Genomic DNA, 24,131 nt, shown 5'->3' with positions numbered 1-24,131 from the left:
GTGGAGGAGGCTACAGAAAAATACAATTTTTTTTCAGGAGGCTTTTTTAAACAAAATTACCTTATATCAACTCAATTTCCATCTTTTTGAAAATTATTTACTGGTGTTTGAGATTTTAATTATACTTTTGCTGTGATTTCCAGTGACTCTTCATATATAAGCCCCTTCAGAAGCAAAATATGTCTAGTCATGTTTCATTTTTAAGTCCTAATCTTCTCCCCCCACCCCATCCCCAAGCAGCATTGCTGGTATTGCAAACAGATATTGGAAATACATGAACTTCAAGAACTTGATTTTCAAAGCAGGTAGGGTAGTGCTTCAAGAGAAATCATAACTTAGGTCACCCAAAACTCCACTAGAAAAAAGTCAACAACTCAAGTGTCAATTTGCCTCCTCTATGCTGACTGTAAATCTGATGCCCAAGTCATTACTGGGGCTGTTCAAAATTGCCCTAGAAGAAAAACTGCTTGGAGTAAATGATTCACAAGAGYACTGGGCAGTCTGGTTGCTTCTTGCTTTCCTCTTCTTTTTCAACCCTGTTTTCAGACCCAATTTAAAGCTTTTGGGAATGCAAATGTGAGTATATTTAATGAGCTTTGGATCAGGCCTTCGATCCATGCAGAGCATATGTATGTGTCTTTCTAACCTTTTGAATAATTAATGTCACCTAGACCTTTAATTATTGTCCTGATCCTCACTTGTCACTTTGCAGTTTTCAGAATTTCCTCACTATGAAGGTGCCCAAACTGTCCCTGTCATGTTAAATCAGGCTTTGCTGCATCTATAAATGGCCCAAGAACATGGTCTTTCCAATCAGCACTTCAGTTCTGTGTCCCAGAATTTTATTTGCTTTCAAAAACAACGCAAAACAACTAATAAACACTCTACCAGGGATTTAGAGTTCTATTCACAAGTACRTTAGATCCTTCTGTGTAGTCTTCTGTGCCCTGTGACTGTCTGGGGTATCCGTACATTCTTCTTTTTCTATTCCTTACCCTCATTATATTACTTGAAAATAAACTGCATAGGCTACTTATCTGCCCATGCTCCACCTCCTTGTCAAAGTCATTCTGAATTTTATTACCTGCCTATTTCGTTCTGACATTTCCCCAGTTTTGTACATCACCTTACTACTTATTCTTTCTTCCAGACTATGGATATGCTGCATACATTCAACAAAATTGGTGCAAATAATGATTCTTAAGGCTTTCCATTATTCACATCCCACCAACCTAACTTGCTTCAATTCACAAGACTCCTGTGCTTTCCATATCCAAGTTACTGTTTTCTTCCTTTTTTAATCAAATAAAGTAGCTCTCCCTATGCCATACTTACCCAACAGATTAGTCTTTTGTGCTATACTATTTGAAAAGCTTTGCTAAAATACTGGTAAATCATGCTTATAGGCTCCTCTGTCGGTACTTGTGGCTACTCTCTCAAAATACTCTTGTCAAAAATTTTAGGCATGATACCCCCTTTGTGAATCTTTGTCCTCTATTCTTCATTAAGTACAAACTTTTTAGGTGTTCTTCTATCATGTCTTTGATTAACCTTCCTCTCGTCTTCCTCACTATTTAAATAAAACTCATGTAATGTCATGAATAATCCTCACATCCCCTGTTAAATGTCTGTTAACAGTAACCTTTTCCCAGGCTGCTGCTAACTTCTTCTGTTTCCTAAAAAGGACTGTAAATATATCTGCTTAATGTTTCCTTTTATCTTCAGCTACTTTATCTGAGAGTTTTGGGATGGATCTTTTTCTGTTTTTTTAAGTCACTTTTGTATACTATATTCCATTATATCACACCTAGTCCGTATCTCTTTCTTCTCTGTGGGCAGAATATGCTACAAGCTCCAAGTCAAAGCATTTTCTTCAACAATATTGGTTTCCTTGACCATCTATACCATTTCTAGGTCTCCTATATCCCCCTTCTAACTGAATGCTTCTTCCCTATATGAAGTAACCAAAAATGTGTCTTACAGCTTCTAAAGCACCATGTCTTCATTCTCTCTTTTGTACACACAGGCTTGCAGGCATCCCTTATTTATTCTATACTCTTTTCAGAACTCTCTTGCACACAATAGTTCTACTACCAAAAATGGCTTTGACATGTACTGTTCACCTAACAATAATCTCCTATTTACAAGTAGGTAAAGTTTTTACCCTTGTCACACCAGTAAAGGGGACTTTCAATGCTTTTCTCACTCCTCAAATTCAGCACAGACCAAGGGCATGGATCAATGATACAGCAGGGCCAACTTACTGCAGCCAAAACAGTGATCCCACACTTCCCACATTCTCAAATTCCCTTCTCCCAGGCCATTATTCACTTCCACTGTTTCCCTCACATTAAATCCAGGATGGAGCTAATTGAACCTGTTACACCAATAGGAAGGTAACCTGAAAAGAGAGAGTATGTTCCATATTTGTGCTCCCAGCAAATCATGCAAAACCAAGTAAAAACTTGCACACTAACTATAGCAACTTGTCATGCTGCAAGCTGATTTTTCACATTATTATTATTTTTTAAATGTTAGCAGTGTGCTCAGCCCTGCCTAAGACACAAAAGCAAGCATGGTCCCAGCCTGAAGAGCTTATTTGTCCACTTACTCATTCTTCATCATAGCTCAGATTATTTTTGACAGTACCTTAACTGAGGATTTCTTTTCTATCTTCCTGGATGCTTATTTTGTCAACCTTAAACTTTCAAAGAACTAAGCATATGTTAGACAGTTTCACTGCATAGTTAGCTATTTATCTTGCTTATGGGGCACTGTCAGCTTGCATTTTTTTTGAATTGACTAATTGCTAACTCTTTCCATTGCTAATAGAACATCCTTTAATTAGTATTTCCTGATTGCTTTAAAAACATGTTCTTAATGATTTTATGAGGATTTTTGTATTCTTCTGCTTTTACTTAGAAGGGTCTAAAGTATAATGAGGTCTGAGTGCACATGCCTAGAGACAGTACAATCAATCCTATAAGGTAAGCAAAATGAAAAATGGAGAAAAACGTTTTTTCTAATTTCTTTCATTACAGTTACTTTTTGCTTTAGTGCACAAAATATATACAGGCAGAAATATGAATATTCGTTCTACTGGCCCTTCCTTCCCCATTCTGCTTGAAGTCCCCCTTACAGTCTGCTGTTCTGTCTTTCACCTTTCTACATTCTGCATTCTGCATATACTCATGCCTCTCTTCAATGTCTCAGTTACAAACCTTTTCTTCCCCTAGTTGGTGAAGAGCATTAGCTTGCAACATCTCACATCCTAACACAGAAAGTACCACATCTTGCAACATTTTTATATCGCATCTCTTCCGTTTGGGCTCCCTAATCCCTTAACTCTTTCTAAGTCTTTGAAAACTCAGTACTGAAGTGAGGTACCTATCAAAAAAGTGACTCTTAACCCTGGCAGCATGTGGCTGTATATTTATTTTCTCTCAATTACTTTATATCAGATTTACACAGTTCATGAGTACAAACAGCTTTAAGCACTGTGAATTTGATCTGGGATCTGAAAAACAAATACGCTTCTTTCTGTCTTTCCATCCTAGGGCCCAATCCTGGGCAAGGCTGGGCCTCTGAACGTTATGACTCTAAGTGCTTAGCAATGTTCAACAATCAGGAGCCAACTGTGTCAACAACTGAACTCTCTGTCATCATCCCTATGTACTTCTGTCTCCTTACATTGCACTTAGAATTGAAGAAGGCTACCAATCTGAGAACCTCTTGAGCAAGAGAGCTGCTAACCCATCAAGAAGCATCCCAGAATTCAGCATCTCACTATCAGAGCAGCTGTGCAGCTACGGACAATAAAGAGAAACTACAGTTGATACTGCATTAATAATTTTGCAGATGATGTGGCATCAAAGCACAGGCAGTAAAGCATGACTTGGCAGGTCTGAGATATGCAAGAAGCTGATATTCTGAGTAAGCTGATTGATAGACTGAGCGATTTTTTTTCACCTCTTTTTTCCTTTGTTTTAAAAAAGGCATACTGAGACAGACTGTCATTCAATAAAGCCACTACTTTCTTCACCAACAATCAGCAACAGATGTAGCCCAATAAAATTAATAGTTTGCAAATATGCACAAGAGAATACTCTTATGTCTCTTTTCTCCATCACAAATTTTGTAAAAGCTCTCTGGATTTTAACAGAAAGGAAAAATTGGGTTTTTTTATATACCTTGTTTTTGTTTATGTAACTAAAACACTAAAAGCACTTTTCTCCCACACTATACAAACAGAGACTGTGGAAAATTAACGCTGATTAATTTCACTYTCTGAAAGCGTGGCTCAGGACCCTTCCCTTGCCCTTACTTGTCCACTTTCAACTCAACATGCATTCCTGCAGAATTCTGGGCTATATCTTACCAAGAAACTCAGTCATACAGAATTGAACTTCTGCTCAAAAATATGCAATACTGTATTAAAATTAATGTACAAACAGAAATATATTACTCATACATAATATATAAGAAATTAATTTTCATTGAAATATCAGGAGGAAGATTAAACCCTTAGATGCTTCTCATGCAATTAGCTCTGCACTTGTGGAAGTCAATGGGACTGCACAAATGAAGGCTTCACACGATACACCGGCAAGGCTGGGGTTTTACAAAGGTTTGCCTACACAGAGAAATATGCTAGGAACAGAATTCTACAATCGCTCTGTTGTAATTATAATTTTGCTCTATATGGACACTCTTAGGCCACATCAGTGTTAACAAACYGACTGGTAGCATCTGAGCTGGCATACAGCTGCTGACATTGCAATGATGCTTGACTGCATGCCCAGCTGGAAAACCTTTGCTGGGGCAGCCCAGCTGCACAAGGAAGTGGTGTACCAGCAAAACAAGCACTCCACTGAGCCAGCCTTCATCACCAGCCACAATGATTTCTGTCTAGCAATTTTTCTTGGTAAGACATACTCACTTTCCTCTCAGGGAATTATGGAAACTTCCCACAATTCCCTCTGTCCCATTTCATCATCTTTTACTTTCATATTACTTCTTAAAATTCCAGCAGTTCCTCTTGGGTACATCCTGTAATAAACTCATTTCTTTTAGCATGGGGCTTCAGTCTGCCATTTCCCCATCAGAAAAAAGAGAGACTGCAGAATTTGTTTCAGAAGCAGAATGTCACAACTCCTGTGTTTGCAGGACTTCAACCACCATCACATGGACTGCCAGCTGTGAAGCAGGGAACATAAGAAAACTGAGGAACTATGGTAAAAGCAGATAGTTCAGGAAAATCACCAGGTGTTGCAAACATTCCCTGAATAAACTTATAAAAGAAGCACCAAGCAGCAGAACAGGATCAACTGCAAATTTGCCACCATCAGTGACAGTTGCAGGATTTTCATATGCAGACAGTTGTGTTTCCTAGAGTTTGACGCTGAACTTATTCCAGCTATCAGAGAAGAAAACAACAAGAGGACTGTTTTGGCAGTGGAAAAACAGGTACAAAAGGAAATCTGGAAACCTGCAGTCTCAGATCATTCTCTGCTGGTGAACAACCTCATTTCCTATTGCAAAATGTAGAGGAAGAGGTGGCCTTCCAGATACGAAAAGCCATTAGGTGTGCCTTTTTGCACAGAACAGTGAATCTAGATAATGGGCAAGAAACAGAGGAAATCCATCCCACACAGGATACCAAAACTGTGGAAGCATGACTGAAGGGGACAAATAGCTCCCTTCTCTCCTATCTCCCACCATGTTTTTGAATACACAAACAACAAGCAACTTTTTAATGGCTATATGTGTAACAGTCGCTCCTTGGAGGCATTTCCCAGGCATTAGGAATGATCAATGAATGAGGCCTGCATACTGAGGAATTCAGAGCTTTAGTAAAAACTGCAGGCAGGGTCATTTTTTCCCAGATTGGCACACTGTTACTGGTAGAACTGTACTGAGAGGCTCAATATCAGGAGAAGCCCTACCCTTTCATTCCCTGACTTATGAAGCCACATACTAGCACCAAAAGTTTAACCACCAAGGAAGAACAGGTTAACATGAATGTGCATCTGGTAAGCCAAAAGGCTGGTGAAAATTCCCATGGCAAGACACATGCTTCTGCTGTCATATCTGAAACTGTATTTTATACAATAATTTGTGAAGCAATGCAGGAAATGGAACAAATGGAAGACAGTATTGGTAAGGGAAAAAAGTATCCTCTGATTTTGAACAACCAGACATAAGACCAATTACCAGCCATCACAGAGCTATGGGAGATCAAAAGAAGAGGACTCTTTAACAAGATGCCATGTATCAGTGGTTCATTTGTGTTCATTTTGTACAACTTCATGACATAAGCAGTACTGGTACTACATGTTCATTTTAAATTAATAGCCCATTTGATGTCTCTGGTGACAGGGTAACAAATTTGGGTGTTACATTTGTTGTGTGAGACAAATAATACAAATGTTACAAATAACAATTTTATTGAACAGTAGTAAAAAAACCAACAACACTTCTCAAAACATTTACAGTCATGTAAGAAGTTATTCTGTGAGGACCAGAAAGACCACAGTTTCTTGTAGTTTCATTTCTTGTGAGTGACTTCTGTGTAAAAAGCAGGTATGAACTTCAGTTAAAGCCATCTTCCTGGTTTGGATCTCTACAAGGCCTCTTTCATGTTGGATTCTATCACCTACCTACTCACCTATCTTCCCAAGAGCTATAAAAACTTTATAGGCTTTGAGACTCCTACTCATCTATAAAGTTTTGGTTGAAACTGGCCAAAAGTGCTTCAAAAGTTAGTGGGGCAAAGGAGGGAACTTTCCAGAGGTACACAGACAAAAAGAGACATGTCATGACTTTCTACATCTTATTTCCAAAGATAATCAGGCTAGAAAAACAGTGAAAATCGCTTGTTGTCCCTACCTGCACCTGAGGTCGGTGTACGAATACTCATCACAGTTTTGATTTTCCACCAGGGCTGAGTGGAAGGGAAACTGTAGCTTGTAATACTGTGTACTTGGCCAGTAGACACATATACAGGGAAAGCCCCATGAAGACAGTGGGCTGCATAGCGGACCTGCTGGAGCACACAGCTTAGGATGTTTTGTCTTATAATGCTTTGTGGAATCCACACTCGCCCTCTCTGGAGATGCTTAACGTCTTCATTCGCTTTCCTACGCCCCCCTCCAGGTCTGTCTTTCTTCAAGCAGGCACTCTCCCCACTGCATTGTTTCACAGAAATCTTGACTTGGGGCTCTTGTGAAGTTTGGAGAACATCATCCTTCTTCTTCTGACGCAAAGTTGTCCCCAGGTGTGGAGAAGGTGCCTCTCCAAATTCCCCAACCAAAGCCTCTGAGAAATAACAAGACAGGCAAGCAATATTAGATTTTAATGACTAGGAAACAGGAAACTAAGACAGAAAACTCACTACAGTCATTCCTCTTGCTTCTGTTCAACAGTTCCCAGCCAGCACATGGGGTTCCTTTCATAGACTAAGTTCATGACATGTATGAGAAGGTGGGAAGTCTGCTACTTAACTCTGGTAGGATTTACAGCAACAGTATAATAAATAATGGCATCCTTGTTAAATTCAGAAAAGACTCTGTCTGATAGCTCACTACTAAAGGTGTAAAGACCAAGAGAAGAGAAATGTTTAAGTCTGTGTCTTGCCAGCAACTCCACAACAGTGAAGTCAATTAGAGMACAGTGAAATATGAAGGTGGCCTACTGTGGCAAGAAAACTAGGGTAGCCCTTCCTAGAAATACATGGTTACATCTTAAATAATACCTTCCTGAAAACAGTGTGAAAATGATGCCAGAAGACAAAAAGGATATATTTAGGGAGCTCATTCGGAAACTCTTCAAGCAGAAAATATGTTTGCCACAGATTTCAAAGCCAAATTTTTGCACCAGCAACAAACCTTCTTTACCTCTTTCTGTCCCTGAATCCAAAATCTAGCATGAAAATCATTTGTTCTGGGCCCGGATTCACTGACAGGAAACCCAAGGCACTACTTTTTATGTTTACATTACAAGTTTATGCGCTTATTCATAAAAATCCTGTAGTTTGAATGATCAGCTCGGATTGCTGATGAGGATTATTTTAATTTCTTTATGTATTTCAATTAAATGCATGACTATCGATTTCAGTGCATTTTTTTCCGTTAAAAGCACACTGATTTATGTTGCTAAAAATGCTATTGCCTGCCCTGCCAAAACCATGCATCTGGGAACATTTCTGGGTTTCTCATAGTCATTTCTCTCCTCTTTCCGCCTCTGACTGCCAGTGCATGCTGTTGAACAAACCAGCTACTTCAAAAGGCAGTTACTGTTCTCCATCTTTCTAAGTTTGGCAGCATTTTGAAAAGGGGGGAGGAATAGGAACAGAAGAAAGGTAGATTCAGTGACCATAAATAAAGAGGAGAAAAAAATGTAATGGTAAAACAACACACCTACCTGAGTTCCGTTCTTTCTGCCCAGGTAATACCACTTCTGGACTCATCTGAGCTGGGATAAGTTGAGTCTCAAGGAGCCACCAGCTCTCCGCAGTATCTGCATCCTGTGACCCCTGTCTCCACAAGCTCATYGTTAGCCTGTGCTTTCAGGACTCCTTCCAGAACGGTGCTGTGACATGCCCACTGTCTCTTGCTGTGACATGCCCATCCTGGCATCCAGGATGCAACAGGACAAAAGGGGCAGCCCCAGATTCCCACTTATCCTCCTTTTCAGATGGTTTGACAATTGCTAGTTCTTCTCTCCTTTGTCCAGTGTTTTTGATCCTCCCTGCTACAGTGAGTCTCTGCAAGTCTTCTGCAACACCTAAATAAGCATCTTTATTCCTGCAGCGATTTGGCAGTGCACTTGCAGTGCCCCATCTCTTCTCAGGACCAGAAAACCCAGGATGTTCTTGTATTATTAATGAAAGACTGTCTGCATTGCCACAGGTAATAAAGTATTCACTTAAGCTTCACATTCATGCAACAAAGTGATACATAACTTAAGCTACTCACAGAAGCAATTATACCTGCTGAGCTTCTACTCTGGATGTTACCAACAGGACCCCAAACTGAGCATGGTTGCACACACGGATACACTAACATAAGGTAGATTTTACCAGTAAATCCTTGATGTAGGCTGGAGTCCATTCCCTCCTCCCCCTGACATTCAAGCAATTAGGAGTATAATTATTATTATTGGTTATGCATGTACGGAAGTCTTGAAGTTTAAAAAGTAAAGGCCCATATTTATGCTGAGTCAAGAGTTCTCTCATTAGGTGCATGACAGCACATTAAGGAGGAACAAGAGAAGTAAGGCTCCAGTTCTTTTTGAACACTGCTTTTCATCTTTCAAATGCTTTACAACAGTTTATTGTAACTAAGCATGGCAACACACACTTTTCGGGTAAGTAGCTATCACTCTTATTTTCTCCACAAGGAAAAAAAAGCATAGATGTTAAAGTGGATTGGTCCAAATCAACAGAGCACATGAGTGATAGAAAAAGGACTAAGACTTGGTTCCCAAATCACTGTCAGATCAAACGTTGTTCTTCACTTTTAAACATTAACTATTACCAAGATTATTATTGTAGCCTAACAGTGTGTTTGCAATAACTTAGGATCTTTACAAGGAATCTACAGCCAGAATTGAGCATCTCATCAAGCTCAAAGAATAAGTTAGAGAGTCTCCAATTTTAGAGTTCTTTCTACAGCTATCCACCCACAATCTGCCTGTTTAAATCTTTTTGATAGGTTATGGGTACCAGATTCAACAACATTACGGGCTTAATGAGTTCCAACCTGTTCCCTGAGTTGTGGTAACTGATGAGAATTGCCCATCATTTCCCATTCCAGCTGAAAGATAAAGTACATCAGCTAACTCTCAGTGAAGATGATTCAGGGCAACATGTTTCACTTAGCAAGTAAGGAGACCTCAGAAGGTATATATAGTAGCTCAGCTGATGACATTATGCCATATTAAGGCAAAYACACCCAAACATATTTTTGAACGCAAGCTAAAAAAGAAAGAGAAGTTTTCTAGTTTTACAATGAGAATACTTGAAAAAGAAGCCAGAAGTCTCATATTTTAGTGTTACCTTTTCTCTTAAAAATGTATTTTCAAGTACTCTTACCATAGTAATCTAAAACCAAGTAACAAAGAGTATTCAGCACTATTAATAGTCTGACAGCTGCTCTCCACATTCTTCTTGCTTCTGGAGGGAAAAGTTCTTCCGGTCAAGTAGGACATCTCAAACCACATAACTCCCAATAACACAAATGAAATCTTCACTCCTCTAATATTATGATTTTTGTTTTGGTTGAAAATTTCCCCAAAATAGCATGTTGTGCTGCCTTCAAAATCACATTCAATTCAACAAATATCCTTCCCAGTGTAGCACCAAAGCCACTGACTAATAACAACTTTTAGAAATACAGTTTGCTTTTACTGTTTGTGTTATATGCTTATGTTTTCATTTCTCTCAGCCTCAACATCAAATCTATAGTGTTAAACATTTGTGTATTACCACTTTCAGTTTTGATTCTCATTGCTATAATGTTTGGGTCACTACAATTTGAAACCAGTAATATCTGTTAGGGAAATAAACTATCTTTCAAGATTTCACAAAAATGCATTTATGGTTTCTAGAAGTACTAATGCTCTATCAGGAACTTGATAGCTTTGTGCCTCCTACGAGAAAAGAATCTGAAAGTCTAAGTTACCTATCTGGAGACTAGAACCACAGACACTGAAAAATCAGTTTATGAGCTCTGAATGGGAGGGCAAATGGCGACTGGAAAGCATGCAAATGCTATTCACAAATCTTGCTGTAGTTTGAAAGGTTTTTTTATCTTAAATACTTTTTTTCAAATAAAAGACAAAGAGTGAGGCGGTAAATCCATTCAGAGTAGAAACACAATGCCAATTAGAAGATACAAGAACTCTGATTATACATGATCTAAGTACAAGAAGATTCACTGATGCTACTGAAGGTAGCTGACCTCAAATCACCCACTCAGGTCCCCAAATCTCTTTTTGTAGAGGTTACACGCAAGAGAAAGCCAAGCTGGCAACATCTTATCATGGTAACTGTTTTAAAACATGTGATTCTGATCATGCTTGAGGCAGTGGAAACTGGCTTCGAACATGAGGGAGAAGAGAGAGATTTCAAGTAATCGCAAATAATACTGTGGGAAGATGAAACAGCAACTAGGATGACTCTGAATTTATCAAAAACACGCAGCTGGTCATTCCATGATTCCTGCACACATACATACAGCAGTACTACAGGACCATCAAGGGCCGGACCCGCACCTAATAAAAATCATACCTTTTTCCTCTTATTTGAAAATAAGATTTTCTTTAGGCCTGCAGTTCTCAATCTTTTTAAGTGACCTGCCCCTCATGTAAACCAAATCCCATTCCCCAACTGCCCCTCTACCATTGCAAACTGAAGATTTGCAGTCCTGGGCAACCTGCTCTAGCTGACCCTGATTGAGCAGGAGGTCTGGACACATGATCTCCAGAGGTCTCTGCCAAACCCCAACTAGCATGTGAACCTGTGAAAGCATCCACCTTACCAGGTGGATGTACCCTGCCCGGAGTCTCCCAACTCCATATTCTCCTTGGTGGCACTGCAGGCCCTGGGCTGCCTCAGCGGCCTCCTCCCAGCTTATTTCCAGCTATGCTCTCAATAACTCCACATCTGGGCATCCTTATGTATCTCCCCTCTTTCCTCCCTCCCTCCAGTTTGAACAACACCATATTGGATGACAGGCTAAGGGATTTCTTACCTACTAGATGGGCTCACAAACATGGAATGAGGAAGYTGATGGAAGAGCAGCTCCCTGACTACAGCGTATCCATTCACATTCATAGCAATGGGTAGCACCATGCTTCCACCATTCCAGATTGAAAGCTTTCTTGAAACAATAGCTATTACTTCTTATAATTTCTGTGTGCTGTGTTTTTAGGCTTCCTGAACTGTTAAGGGCCATTATGCAAGATACCAGGCCTAAAATACTAACTCTAAGTCATTCTATTGATAATATTTCTGAAGACAAAACAGTTTTTCTTCCTTCAGTACATGACTCCCCTCCCTCTCCACCCCTCACCATCCAGGTGTTATTGCTTGGTCACTGATGACTGAGGAAGCAGATAAAATCTTTTGAAAGTTTGACCCTTTGTCTTCCTGAAATGTGTATTTACTTTCTGAGCTACGCTACATGGATGGGATTTTAATCATCATGCACTGAGTGTTTCAGGGACATCAAAAAGTTGTTCCTAAGGAGCAGAAAGAAAACTAAAAGATGGAATCGCACCAGAAGGACTGCAATTTACCTTAGGCCAGTGTTGCACTTCTATTTAATTAAAATATTCTAAAAAGAGGGAAAATTAATGTCTACAACACAATTTACAAAAATAACCCCCAATTTGTTGTTCACAAATATTTTTTAAAAATTCAGCCCTTATGCCAGCATTTTGCCTCACTATATTCTACTCCTCTGTCATTAACACTCTCTGCCGTRAGCACAACTCCTAGCTGGGGATTCCAATGTGTAACGGAGCTAAGATAAGATTCCAGATCTCAGTTGTGCTGGCATGAAGATAGGTCTCCTCAGTGATACAGAAGACAATATCCTAGGGAGACTGGAATTAGTCTTATTCTGCACTATTCAAGCCAAGATGTAAGGCACATCAAGAAGCAAATAATTACTAGCTAATGGCTACGGATGAAAATGTAACATGTTTCAGCCTAAGCATTTCATGACATGTGACAAAACAGCTTGAAAAATGGGGATTTTTTTCCAAAAGGGTGGAAGGTGTCAAGAGCAAAGAAAAAAGGGTTACCTCTTCAGATTGGGAGGGGCTGATTCTGGGCATTGGAGATACTTGTGGTGTTTTCAGCTGTGTACTGTTGCTGTCTGGAACAAGCTCTCTGTGGATTGACTGAATATGGTTTTGGAGTTCACTTTCTGATTCAAATTTAACATTGCAACTAGAACATCGAGTTTTCAGTCCCCCTGCCTTGCTTTTGTTCTCAATGGAACTCAAGTTCTCATTTTGGCCCATGCCTTGTCTGTTACTGCTTGAAGGGATGTTGACACTTGGACTACCACTTTTACTGAGATTAACACAGCTAGCACACAGACCATATGGCAGACCGTTGATGTCAAGTTTCACTAAATCCTGCTTTGAACGGAATTCTTTCAGGCAAGAAGCACACTTGTACAGTTTCTGGAGATGCTGTGCACGCCCTGTGGACTGCACGGCAGAACCATTTCCAGTTTTCTGCATGTGGAAAGTCCCGTGGATTTTTAGTTCCAGCGTGGAGGTAACTGTTTGCATGCACACCACACAGCGAAATCCTGTCAAGGAGTTCCTCAAGTCAGGGTGCATTTGGCAATGCTCTAAAAATTCCTCCTCGCTCTGGAGAGGCATCTTGCAAATCCTGCAGTTTCCAGTGTCCAGGCTCTTACTATGTGTGACTTTATGTTCGGTAAGAGTCAGAAGAGAAGGAAACCGCTCACCACAGATTGGGCACATATAATGTTTCACTGGTCCCAAGTGTGTCTGCATGTGTTCGCGGAGCCCATTTTCAGAGAAGAATGTTCGAGAACACACATTACACTTGTAATTCCCTTTAATGAGTTCAGCCTTCTTCTTCACTATGGCACTTTCTCCAGGTCGAATATTGTGGTCTCGAAGCTGGTGATTTTGCAGGAGAGTCTCCATTGTATAAGCTGCCCCACAAATGTCACAGCCATACATGGGTTCAGATGTGTCAACATCTTCCTCACTGCCATCATGGCTGTTATGGGACTCCTGGCTATTTGTCAACAAGGTCTGGAGTTCCACTTCCTCTTTCTGAACCTGCTCAGATGCCCCATTCGTTCCACAGTTTGGAGGTTTTGTTTCAAAAACACAATGTTTTTCCCTTAAGTGCTTTTCCAGCAAGATGATAGCATGGAAAGCTTTGCTGCAGAACTTGCAGTTGTACTTCTTGCTGTGTGTAGTAATGTGACATTGCAGCTCCACCTCTGTACCAAAGGACTCACCACAGAAGATGCACTTGTGCACTTTGCCTTGGTTCTCCAGGTGGTTGTGTTTAACATGAAGCTGTAGGTCAGTCTCATTGCGGAAGTCCCAGTTACAAGACGTACATCTGTATACCTTCTTTTCATTGCTGTGCTTCACAGCCAAGTGTAACTGAATGGAGACTTTGGAGTCAAAAACCTCTTGGCACAAGGTGCAGCGGAAGAATACAAATGTATGCATGTCCAGCAGGTGTTTCTGCAAGTCATCCACAGAAGTGAACTGCTTGTCACAGCTTTCACAGATGTAGTAGGTCGAGGTGATCATGAAATGAATGGTAACATGCTTCAGCAGGGACTCCTGATTTGGAAATTCCTTGTTGCACTGTGGGCAGGTCAGTTTTGGCAGGACAGTGTCAAGGTGTGTTTTCAAATGAGTCTGAAAACCGTCCAAGGAAGTATACTTAGCACCACACTGATTACAAATATATTCACCTGCAGGACGAGGAGGAGCACCCCCAACTGCCTGCATCATTTTTAAAGAGGTCTGCTCAATGGTTACAGGAGATAATGGACTCATGGCTCTGGATTTTTTTCCATTGTGGATGTAATTCAGTGCCAAAGGAATGTTCTTATGGTTCTCCTTGATATGTTTATTCAGTTTAAGAACACTATTAAATATTGGAGAGTTTGTACAGTAAGAACAAGAATACACTTCCACCACTGGATCTTTTGGGGTTCCAAGCACAGGGGAACCAAATCGGGAACTGCTAAGATCACAATGGACTTGTCTAATGTGCTCTTCCAGAGAAGAATCTGTAAGAAATCCCATGTAGCAATGGGGACAAAAGAATGCATTACTGTCCTTAGCAGCAGGGTTGGCAAATCCATGAGAACATCGGATATGTTCTTGAAGAGTGTTAAGGTCATTGAACACTTCAGAGCAGAAGTTGCACTGGTACACCATGGCAGGCATGGTAGAAACAATCAACGCTGGGTCTGGAGCTTCATGGACTTGCTTAAGATGTTCATTCAGATTGTAGAGAGACGGCAATACCTCCAAACAATACTGACAGATATGGGCTTGTTCGGGTTTATCCAAATGCATAGTTTTCAGGTGTATCTGCAAAACTGCAAGGCTGGAAAATAACTGTTTGTTGCAATAAATGCAGCTATATGTAACTTTTGCTTGCTTACTTGAAGGACCAGTGATATCTGGCACTTGCTGAGCTGCCCGCTTCCTTCCACGACCCTTTGGTATAGGGGGAGCTGTTTCCACCATTGTTGAACTATCCACCGAAAGATTTGAATCCGGAGTGGTGCTAGAAACTGAGGTGTAGCCCATGGTTACCAAAGATGGGCTGTTGCTGTGGTTGCATGACTCTGGCTGCTGGTGACTATCCATGTGGCTGTACAGCTCTTCCACAGTGTGAAAGTTCTCAGAGCAAATGCTGCATGAATTCTTCTTCTCACCATTATGAGCCTGCTCCATGTGATTTACCAGGGATGTTTCCTCTACAAAGAGTTCATGACAGTAAACACACTGAAGAGCAGATCGGTCTTCATTAGGGGAACACTCAGGGTGACATTCTGCAATGTGCTTCTGAAGATCTTCAGGAAAATCAAAGCCTTCTTCACACTGACTGCATTTCTGAGTGTCTTTCATTTTCCAGTCCTCCATACGCGAGGCAGACTGAGAGCCATCTTTGTTCCTCTCATGAACCTGCATGTGACCATGCAGCGAACTAGATGACAGAAATCCACGTCTACAAATGGCACATTTATATGGCTTGTTGGACGTATGAGTCTTTAAGTGAATTTTAAGATGATCGCTYCTTGAGAATGCTGCATCACACTCACTGCAGTGATACTTCTTGTCTCCTGTGTGAAGCTTTATGTGGCGGTCCCTGCTGCGTTTGTGTTTGAAGAGACGACTACAATACGTGCATTTGAAAGGGAGCTTGTCACTATGACTTTGCTCGTGGTGCTTTAAGTAGCTGAGGCGGCTGAACGATTTGTCACAAAACTGGCATGGATAGGGCAACCCTGGGCCTCCTTCCTCTTCACCAAAATCACAACCTTCTCCATGGCTTGGGGAAGTCTGGTCTTTGCTAGAAGGTGATGATGCTGGCCATGAGCAGGTGGGGTCATCCTCAACATCCACTCCATCTGAAATGAGAAAGAAACATTCCCACAAGCTTAATCCCTACAGCTCAAAGGAGACACCAAATCACATAAACAACATAGACGAGCTACTCCTAAATAGCTAAAACGTACTCAACTCAGATGGATACTTCTTAACACCTGTATCAAATAGCTTCAAGACCACATTTATTTTTATCAGACTGTAAAACATTAAAAGTTATTAAATAGTTCTGTGCCTATATTACCTTTTTATTGCTTTTTTATCATTCTTTCTCAGTTGCAGGATATGTATTATACATTGACAACTTTATTAAAATGCAGATTTTAATATATTTAATGTTTCTTTTGTATCCATTGAAAATGATTTGCATATTATTTGAGCATCTGAAGAGTCAAAGGAAAGGAGAAAAAATTACAGGAATGATTTAAAATTAATACAGTCAACCCACATGCCTGATATTTAATAAAAAAAATCCCCTCTGCTTTGCCACCGTTATTTTTCCCCCTTGATGTTCATTCTGAACACAGAAATCTTTTAAAGGCTACCATTGAGAGAGACTTGGGTGTTATTCAAAAAAATAATATGAAAGATTACAGGGGAGGAACAGGACAACAGTATAAACAGTGATCTTTTCTCTAATACAGTGCAACCAGATTTCTCCAATAACTATACAATTCAGTTACTGAAAGCTGGCAGCTGGATCATTAAATGTTCAAAACAAACTAACAAACCAACAGCCGGGATCAAGGAAAATGAGAAAGTTTCATGAGGGTCAGATGTGAACAGCATTTTTTTTCTTTTTTAAGTTCAAGAGGTTGCCCACCATTTCTTCCTTTTTGCAAAAGCCTCAGMCAGCTGAACTTCCTTAGTTTGGCAGAACCTGCACTGTGAGGTGATCACAGACAAAGCAACTTGTAAAAAGCTGGAAACAGGAAAAATGATAAACGATTATGGTAAAAGCTGAGAGATTTATGAGTAACAAAGAAAAGACAAAACAAGAATGCTAGCCAGAATATAAACTAAACTAGTTATCCATGCTATTACCTAACCTCTGGACAGGGCAAGTTTTTTTTTAACAGGTGCACTCTACAATTTTTGCAGCTTTTGCTCTAAATGTAGACTACAACACTGCAATGATCGCCTTTCTTTCAACCTAAAATTTCTTTAAAAATATTGAAAGAATGCTTGACAGACCACTCTGAAACAAATAGTCCTTTTATTCCTTTCCAGGGGCAGTACTTGGGGTTCTTTTACCTTTTAAAAGCAAAACTGATTACAATAGCACAGAAAAAGACTGGATAAACCTTTTGAAAGGCATCTTTTTCTTAAGGTATTCTTGATGAACAGTAAGTTTCTTAATGTCTTCAGCCTCCTATCAGAAATTTACTASACTAACATGAAAGTTAGAGCTGGCTTATATTATGTAAAGAAATTCTGAGCCTGCTTTCTTTAAGGTAACAAGATTTTACTAGATTATCAACCTCTTGCTTATCCACAGGAAACAGATGAGGATTCATTCCTTTCCTGCATCTAGAAACTGATGACAACACCATCTCCCTATCAATGCCAGATGGCAACCATCTAACTCTGAGAAAACAACCAAACACCATTCCTGGATCTTTGCCCATCGCAACAATGCTTTGCAATACAAGTTGAAAACTGCATGGTTTTTTACCCTCTTGTTCACTTCTTGAAGAGAAGGGTTTCACAAACTACCCATACCCTTCATACACACACAAATACATATCTGTATTTATCTATGTATGAATTTGCACTAATGGTATTTATTTAAATAACAAAAGCAAACTCTAGCCTAAATACCATGTCTTTGAACTGCAAACAAAGGTGTTTGTTTTCTTAAAAAAAAAAAAAATCTTACCTTCCAGCTAACGTACTATCATCTGCTAAAATGCTTAACAATGTACTGTAAGCAAAGTTATTCATGGTGATAGATACTAACTAATACTAGACAGCTGAGTTTTTAAATTGTTACATTAATAACTGCAATATACACAGGAGACTTTGATGTAAATCTGTGTACTGCCCTTTCAAATTGCTGGGTTTGATTCTGAAACTAGCAATAATCAAAACAGTGGAAAAACTATATACAGAAAAAAAATCTTAATTCTTGCTACATTTTTAATTTTATTTTAACTGAAAATTTCCAGTCAGCTCTCTTAAGAGGAAAAACCTTTTGTCCTTTAAAATCAAATATATTTCTGACATATGAACAGTGCCGGCAGATAAACAGAAATTTATGTCATGCAACTGAGCAAAGAAAAATAGTCTGCAATGGGCTAGGCTACATATTTTGTAACCAAATTTAATATTAAAATGTATATCCTATGCAAACATGATGTATTATTGTATAAATGTTTAGAGAAATATATAGTAAGTGTTATAAATAGTGTACTATCACTGACACAGTAGTAAATCACTTGCTTTCTGTGGCCACTGCCTGCTCAGTTTTACCTATTATATAATATTCCCTTTGGCTTCTGAATCTCGGTGGGATGTCAGGCTGGCGGCAGGGTCAGGATCAAGCGCTGAGTGTGACCACTGTATAAGCACGGGGAGCCTCTTTTCCCCCACCCAATTCTCCTTGTTTGCTGGGGTTCTCTCCTTTAGCTTTTATACAAGGTAAAAAAAGTGGAGGGGGAATAGTGCTATACTACATCGCAGATCTGGTTCTTACTTTCTAGCTAGCACGTATAAATATTCCTGTATGTCACACTGTTGTTGTTTTTTTTAATCCCAGCCCAAAATGATTCTGCACAGTAATTGTGCAGGAAGGAAAGGAGCACACCACTTAAAAGCCTAACTTTTGTCCTTTTTACTTGAAATTTGAAAATCTACCCTTTCAGAGCTACAGAAACGTCTATTCCTTCCAGTAACGCATGGGGAATTCCACGTATTGCACCATGTAGGACAACAGGATTTCCCTGAGAACGAGCGTAACAACTGAGCAGACACGTTTCCCGGCTTCCCCTCCCGGGGCGCGGGGTGGCCGCGGGGAGGGCAGTGGCAGGTCAGGCGGGATGCTGCGGAAGGAGGGCCTCTGCACTGCCTTTACACAAAGGTTCCCAAAGTGGGGCAGCTGTGCCAGCAGCAACCCACGAAAGGACTTTTTAAACCTTGCCTGTGCTGTTCACAGAAACGGGTCACTGCAGATTAATTTTGCTATGTGGCTGTCAACCTGAACACTGGGAACATTGTGTTTGATGGCCCATGGCATGCAGCCCRTCTGGGGCTGTCGAAGAATGGACCCTGGGACAGCCATCGGATAAGGAAATCTGGACTCAGAGCACTACTACCTACTGCCACAGCAGGACTCGAATGATAGCATTGCCTGTCCTTACTGTTTCCCCACCCTTCCCCACAAAGATGCTGCATCAGAAAATTAAGGTGCAACTATTAAGAGCATCCATTTCAAAATGACAATAATCCACGGCTTGCTACCCTATGCTACCGCATCCTACATATGCAGGCATTAGGGGAGCGAATATGGCCTTCCAGAGGCCAGGCTATCACAGCCATCGCGGCGGAGCTTGACTGCAGCTCCCCGCAGCTCAGCAGCCAGCTGGGATGTGGCTGCTGCAGCTGCCGGCCCAGGGAGTTAGTTCTCTAGACAGAACTGCCTTTGTGTTTGGGGTGAAGTTTCACTCGCTCTTGGGAGAAAAGACTTCAAATCCCTTTTTGCCAATCACTCTAATAGAAAATACGAACAGTTCGCTGCTGCTCTGCCTACATCCATGTCTATATAAATCTACAGACACCTACCCACTGAGCTATGTCAACATTACAAATACTGATTTTAAATGTTCTGCCAAGCTCTTTTAAAACACTCTGGACCAAATTCATATGCACACATACATGTGCCACTAAAGTCCCCAGGAGCTGTATGCATCTATCTGGGGGCAGAATAGGGCCCCAGGTACTCTAGAGTGTTTACGGAGCTTTAAAATATATTTTCTGTATTGACTTATTTTTCTTCCTTTGGCACTAAGTGCTACTTACTGTAAATGCCTTTTTTGCGTTATGGCAAGTATTCTGAGTTTCAATGTGATGCACTTAACATGTCCATGTAAATTTTTAATTTTTGGAACCAGTCACTTCACACTCACTGACTCTAGGAGAGCTCTAGCACTCACAACCAAAAAATTCGCTGGAAATAGGCTAMAAGGCCTAAAAGTCTATTTAAAGATGCAAATGTGTGTGAATAGTTAGTGCAGACGTTTTTCTACACCAACTGTACTTGCTGAGTTTTCACCATTTCCATAAAGCACATTAAAACAAGTGTGTGAACACTCTGAGATGAAAGTACCAAACACTCCTGAGACTTCCAGTGGAAAGTAGAGCTGCCTGACTTTTCTCCAAGCAGACAGGAATGCCCATGATTCAGCAGCCTGAGTAAATAAAAGAGGTCCTTATTTCCTAATTTTGCTGGCTGGCCACACTGCAGCAGCCTCTGTGTTGCTGCCAAAGGGGATGCAAAACTGGAACTACACCCAGCAGCTGAAGGACTGTCTTTGTTAGCCAGCCAGGCCTTCCTGACCATCTTCTGGCAAAAAAACTACCATATCCTGCGAGGAAGACCTCCATCTCAGGCTTGATAGTTCTCTAGTCTGCCTAATAGGACTAAACAACAGATTTTGCCTGGTCTGTGTTGGAGGAGGACAGCTGGAAACTCAGTTAGTAGCAGAGTAACACCTGTTCAGTCATATTTATGGGGGAAAGTGCTCACTAACAGAAAAGTGAAGTAATACAGAAGGAGTTATCCCATGAAAGGGGGAGGGAGAAAGGGGGAAGCATCAGAGCACAAAAGCACCTCTGTGGCGTTAGCAGCCAGCCACTCATGTGCCAACCTCAGTAGTTGTGAAGGCTTAAAAGCGATCTTATTCCTAGTGCTGCTGACTGAATTAACAGTACTGCTTCAGAAAAACGTTGTTTAGTCACCGGGAAGGTTTATGACATATGCACACTTTGGCTGGAATATGCTTCAGGGCACTTGCTTTATCATACTATATTTCTGTATAAGATTTAAACACCACAAGTTTTTTTCTGTCACTATACAAATGGCCACATTCCTAAAGAAAATGTCAGAAAACCTTTATGTGACATAAGATATACTGCTCCTCTGATAGAACAGAGTTTACAAATATGAACAAATTAATATTCTTAATATCCTACCAACAGCAGTTTTCTATTTTCCCCACTTTGCTACTCAAGTAACTGGGGCACAGAAAAGCTGGAGCAGTTTGCCTCAGGTTACAAATGTAATCTGTACAAAGGAGGAAACAGAACCCAGATCTCCCAGGTCTGAGCCATCCCTGCAAGAAAAATCCTTTCCCTCCCCTGAAACACAGTGCTGCCAGAAAGCTTAAGCTGATGGACCCAACCAAAGAGAAAGCCCAGCAGTCTAGCTGGACAGACACCACCCTGCTCTGGGTCCTGCTGATACGTTCTTGCTACTTGGGCCAGTTAATGGCAATGGCAGACTGGTCACACAACTCCCCTCCAGGAGCCCATGTGATGTATGGGCAAGTACTATACAGCAAGGCTTCTTTAACTAGGGCAAAATTTATAACAATGGTTATGTAGGAGGAGGATATATATTAACAATGACAAATCAAGTAAACCAAGCAGTAGAACATACACACACCTGATACACACCTTTACATGCATACAGGTTATGAATATGTATGTACATGTATGCATTCTACTTGTTGTGTAGTTATTATTTGTAGTCCAATCACAAGTTAAAGACTGATTCATATTATACCACTATATACACATATATATGCTCATACACACATATTAAAAGGGAGGGACAACACACAAAAATATACAGGCTTGCTAATTTACCAGATGACATACTACATAATAAAATTTAAATTATAAAAAAGGAAAGAATAAATAGCAGATAGGTAGGTCTGTTAACTGAATGGATGATAGACTTCCACAGTTTAAAATCCTTGCATTTTTGTGCAGGTAATTGAGCGGAGTGGTTATTATATATCATATAGTTTACTTGTAATGGCCATTTCAGATTTTAGTGCTGGACACATTTTATATTATTATCAACACTAATTGTCTACAGGGCTACCTTGAAAATGAGATAAGGAACCTTATGGGAATATGCAGGTGTGAACAAATAGTAAATGAAGAGGTTAGATATTACTGAAATAAAACAATATTGTGCTGTGTGTAGTGAATATATCTAAATAACTAGAAAACCAAAGGATAGTGTTTAAGCATTAGCATGATTTCAATGATGTCCTAACATGTGTCACTGAAACAAACTGTGGTTTTGAAGTTCTTAATAGAATTAACAGATAATGCTAACCTTTAAATTTACTTAAAATAAAATGTGCATTATTGCATAATATTCCCCATTTATTTTCAATAGAAATATATGCAATTTTGGAAAACCTGCAACTTTAATACATGCATCACATTTTTTTCACATCAGTGGCCCCATATTAAACTCACTCATTTGTCTCATAACTTATTAAATGGCTTGAAAACTAATACTCTGTAATGGGCATTCAAAAGAGAAATGTGAACTTTAAAAATTATTTATAATTTACAGATGTTTTAAAAGTCTATCAATATTTCAAAACTCCTTTGGGAACACCAATTAAATGCATTAACAGTTAGATTACTGAGGGAAAATCAGACAGGTTCCTGATTAACAGAATTGAGACAGCTGGTAGGGAGGTTTCCCCATTTTATATTTCATAACCAGAAGAAAGGCAGCTCCTAGAAACAAATAAGGCATGCTAATACCTCACAAGAAAAAAATGCTTGCTTTTATAAAACGCCTTTAATGCACAGATAGGTCATTAACGTTCCTGTATTGCTCTCCTAAGGTAACCTAAGTCTCCAGTTTCATTATGTCTTCTTCACAAGACATATGACTATTACATATGTAGAGAGGAGTATAAGTGTTTTCCTTGATTGTTGCTCAAAGTTCATTTGAACAGAAGGAGCCCAATGAATTCCATCTTCCACAACCAAATTAAAGAAAATGTATGCAGTTCACATTCTGCTCCACCTTTCAAATCATACACAAAAAACAATTTCGAACTAGAAGAAAACTGAGCTACCCTCCATTTACTTGAGGAAACCAGTATTTTGTGCCTTGCAAGGCAAAGAGAAAGAATAAGTAATTTTCCACAGTCCTGTACATACAACTAATGACAGTCACCATCCTCAAAGCTTATTATACTGCTTTACATAATTGGGAATCACATGTCACACAATTAATTTACAGGGGTTGTTTAGTTGTGACTATATGAGTACTAAGCGATTCAAATTAGCTCATTTGTCTACTGCTTAAATGTGACAAACACATTTACACTACAGTTCTTCCGCTCTAAGTCGCTGTTTCTTCTAGTAGTTGTTTTTGTTTGTTTGTACAGTATGAGTCAGAGACCACCAGCCTTGCTCCATCTGAAGCTAGGGTAAGAAAAAATCACCCTGAGAATAATTACATTTAGAATCAAGATAATGGGAGGGCAAAAAAAAAAACAAAAAACAAACATTCATATGTTCTACCAAACTTGCACATAATAATGGTCTCCTAAGAATCTGTATATTAACAATCTCATGTACTAAAAGTAGTGATTCAGTCAATCAGTTCTTTGCTAGAAAATAATCATTATAATTTGTTGTGCTGATAATAGCATTTGCACTGCTTATTAAGAACAACAAATGACTATGGGACAACAGTTCAGGTTCCTTACTGGACTCCAGTAACCACACATGCATTCTGCTCTCACTGGGTCATGCTTTCCCTAGGCAACACCATAAATAGGACCAGAAACTGTCTCTCCAATTTTCCCCTGACATGCAGCTCCTTTTGAAAGCTGCACAAGTGTAGAGAAGCCTCAGAGACAGTAAAACTAACCCCTGTAACACAGTTCTAGTCATAAAGGTAACTCTCCAGTAGCACAGCGACATTGAAATGAATCRACTGCTTCTTTCTG

At 39.9% G+C, this 24,131-nt stretch overlaps 1 protein-coding gene across 1 annotated transcript in view; it reads right to left on the bottom strand.

The window, feature by feature from the left end:
• Positions 1-24,131, bottom strand: part of ZNF521 (zinc finger protein 521) — a 233,355-nt gene that overhangs the window by 123,683 nt on the left and 85,541 nt on the right. Inside the window, exon 4 of the mRNA XM_026059180.1 lies at positions 12,811-16,163. Coding sequence (XP_025914965.1) covers positions 12,811-16,163 — 3,353 coding nt within the window. The remainder of the gene's footprint in view (positions 1-12,810; positions 16,164-24,131) is intronic.

The sequence above is a fragment of the Apteryx rowi genome, unplaced genomic scaffold (genome assembly GCF_003343035.1).
Source record: "Apteryx rowi isolate R43461 unplaced genomic scaffold, aptRow1 scaffold_153, whole genome shotgun sequence".
Lineage (NCBI taxonomy): Eukaryota > Metazoa > Chordata > Aves > Apterygiformes > Apterygidae > Apteryx > Apteryx rowi.
Note: the sequence above shows the minus strand (reverse complement) of the source record. Positions and strands in the feature narration are given on the sequence as shown.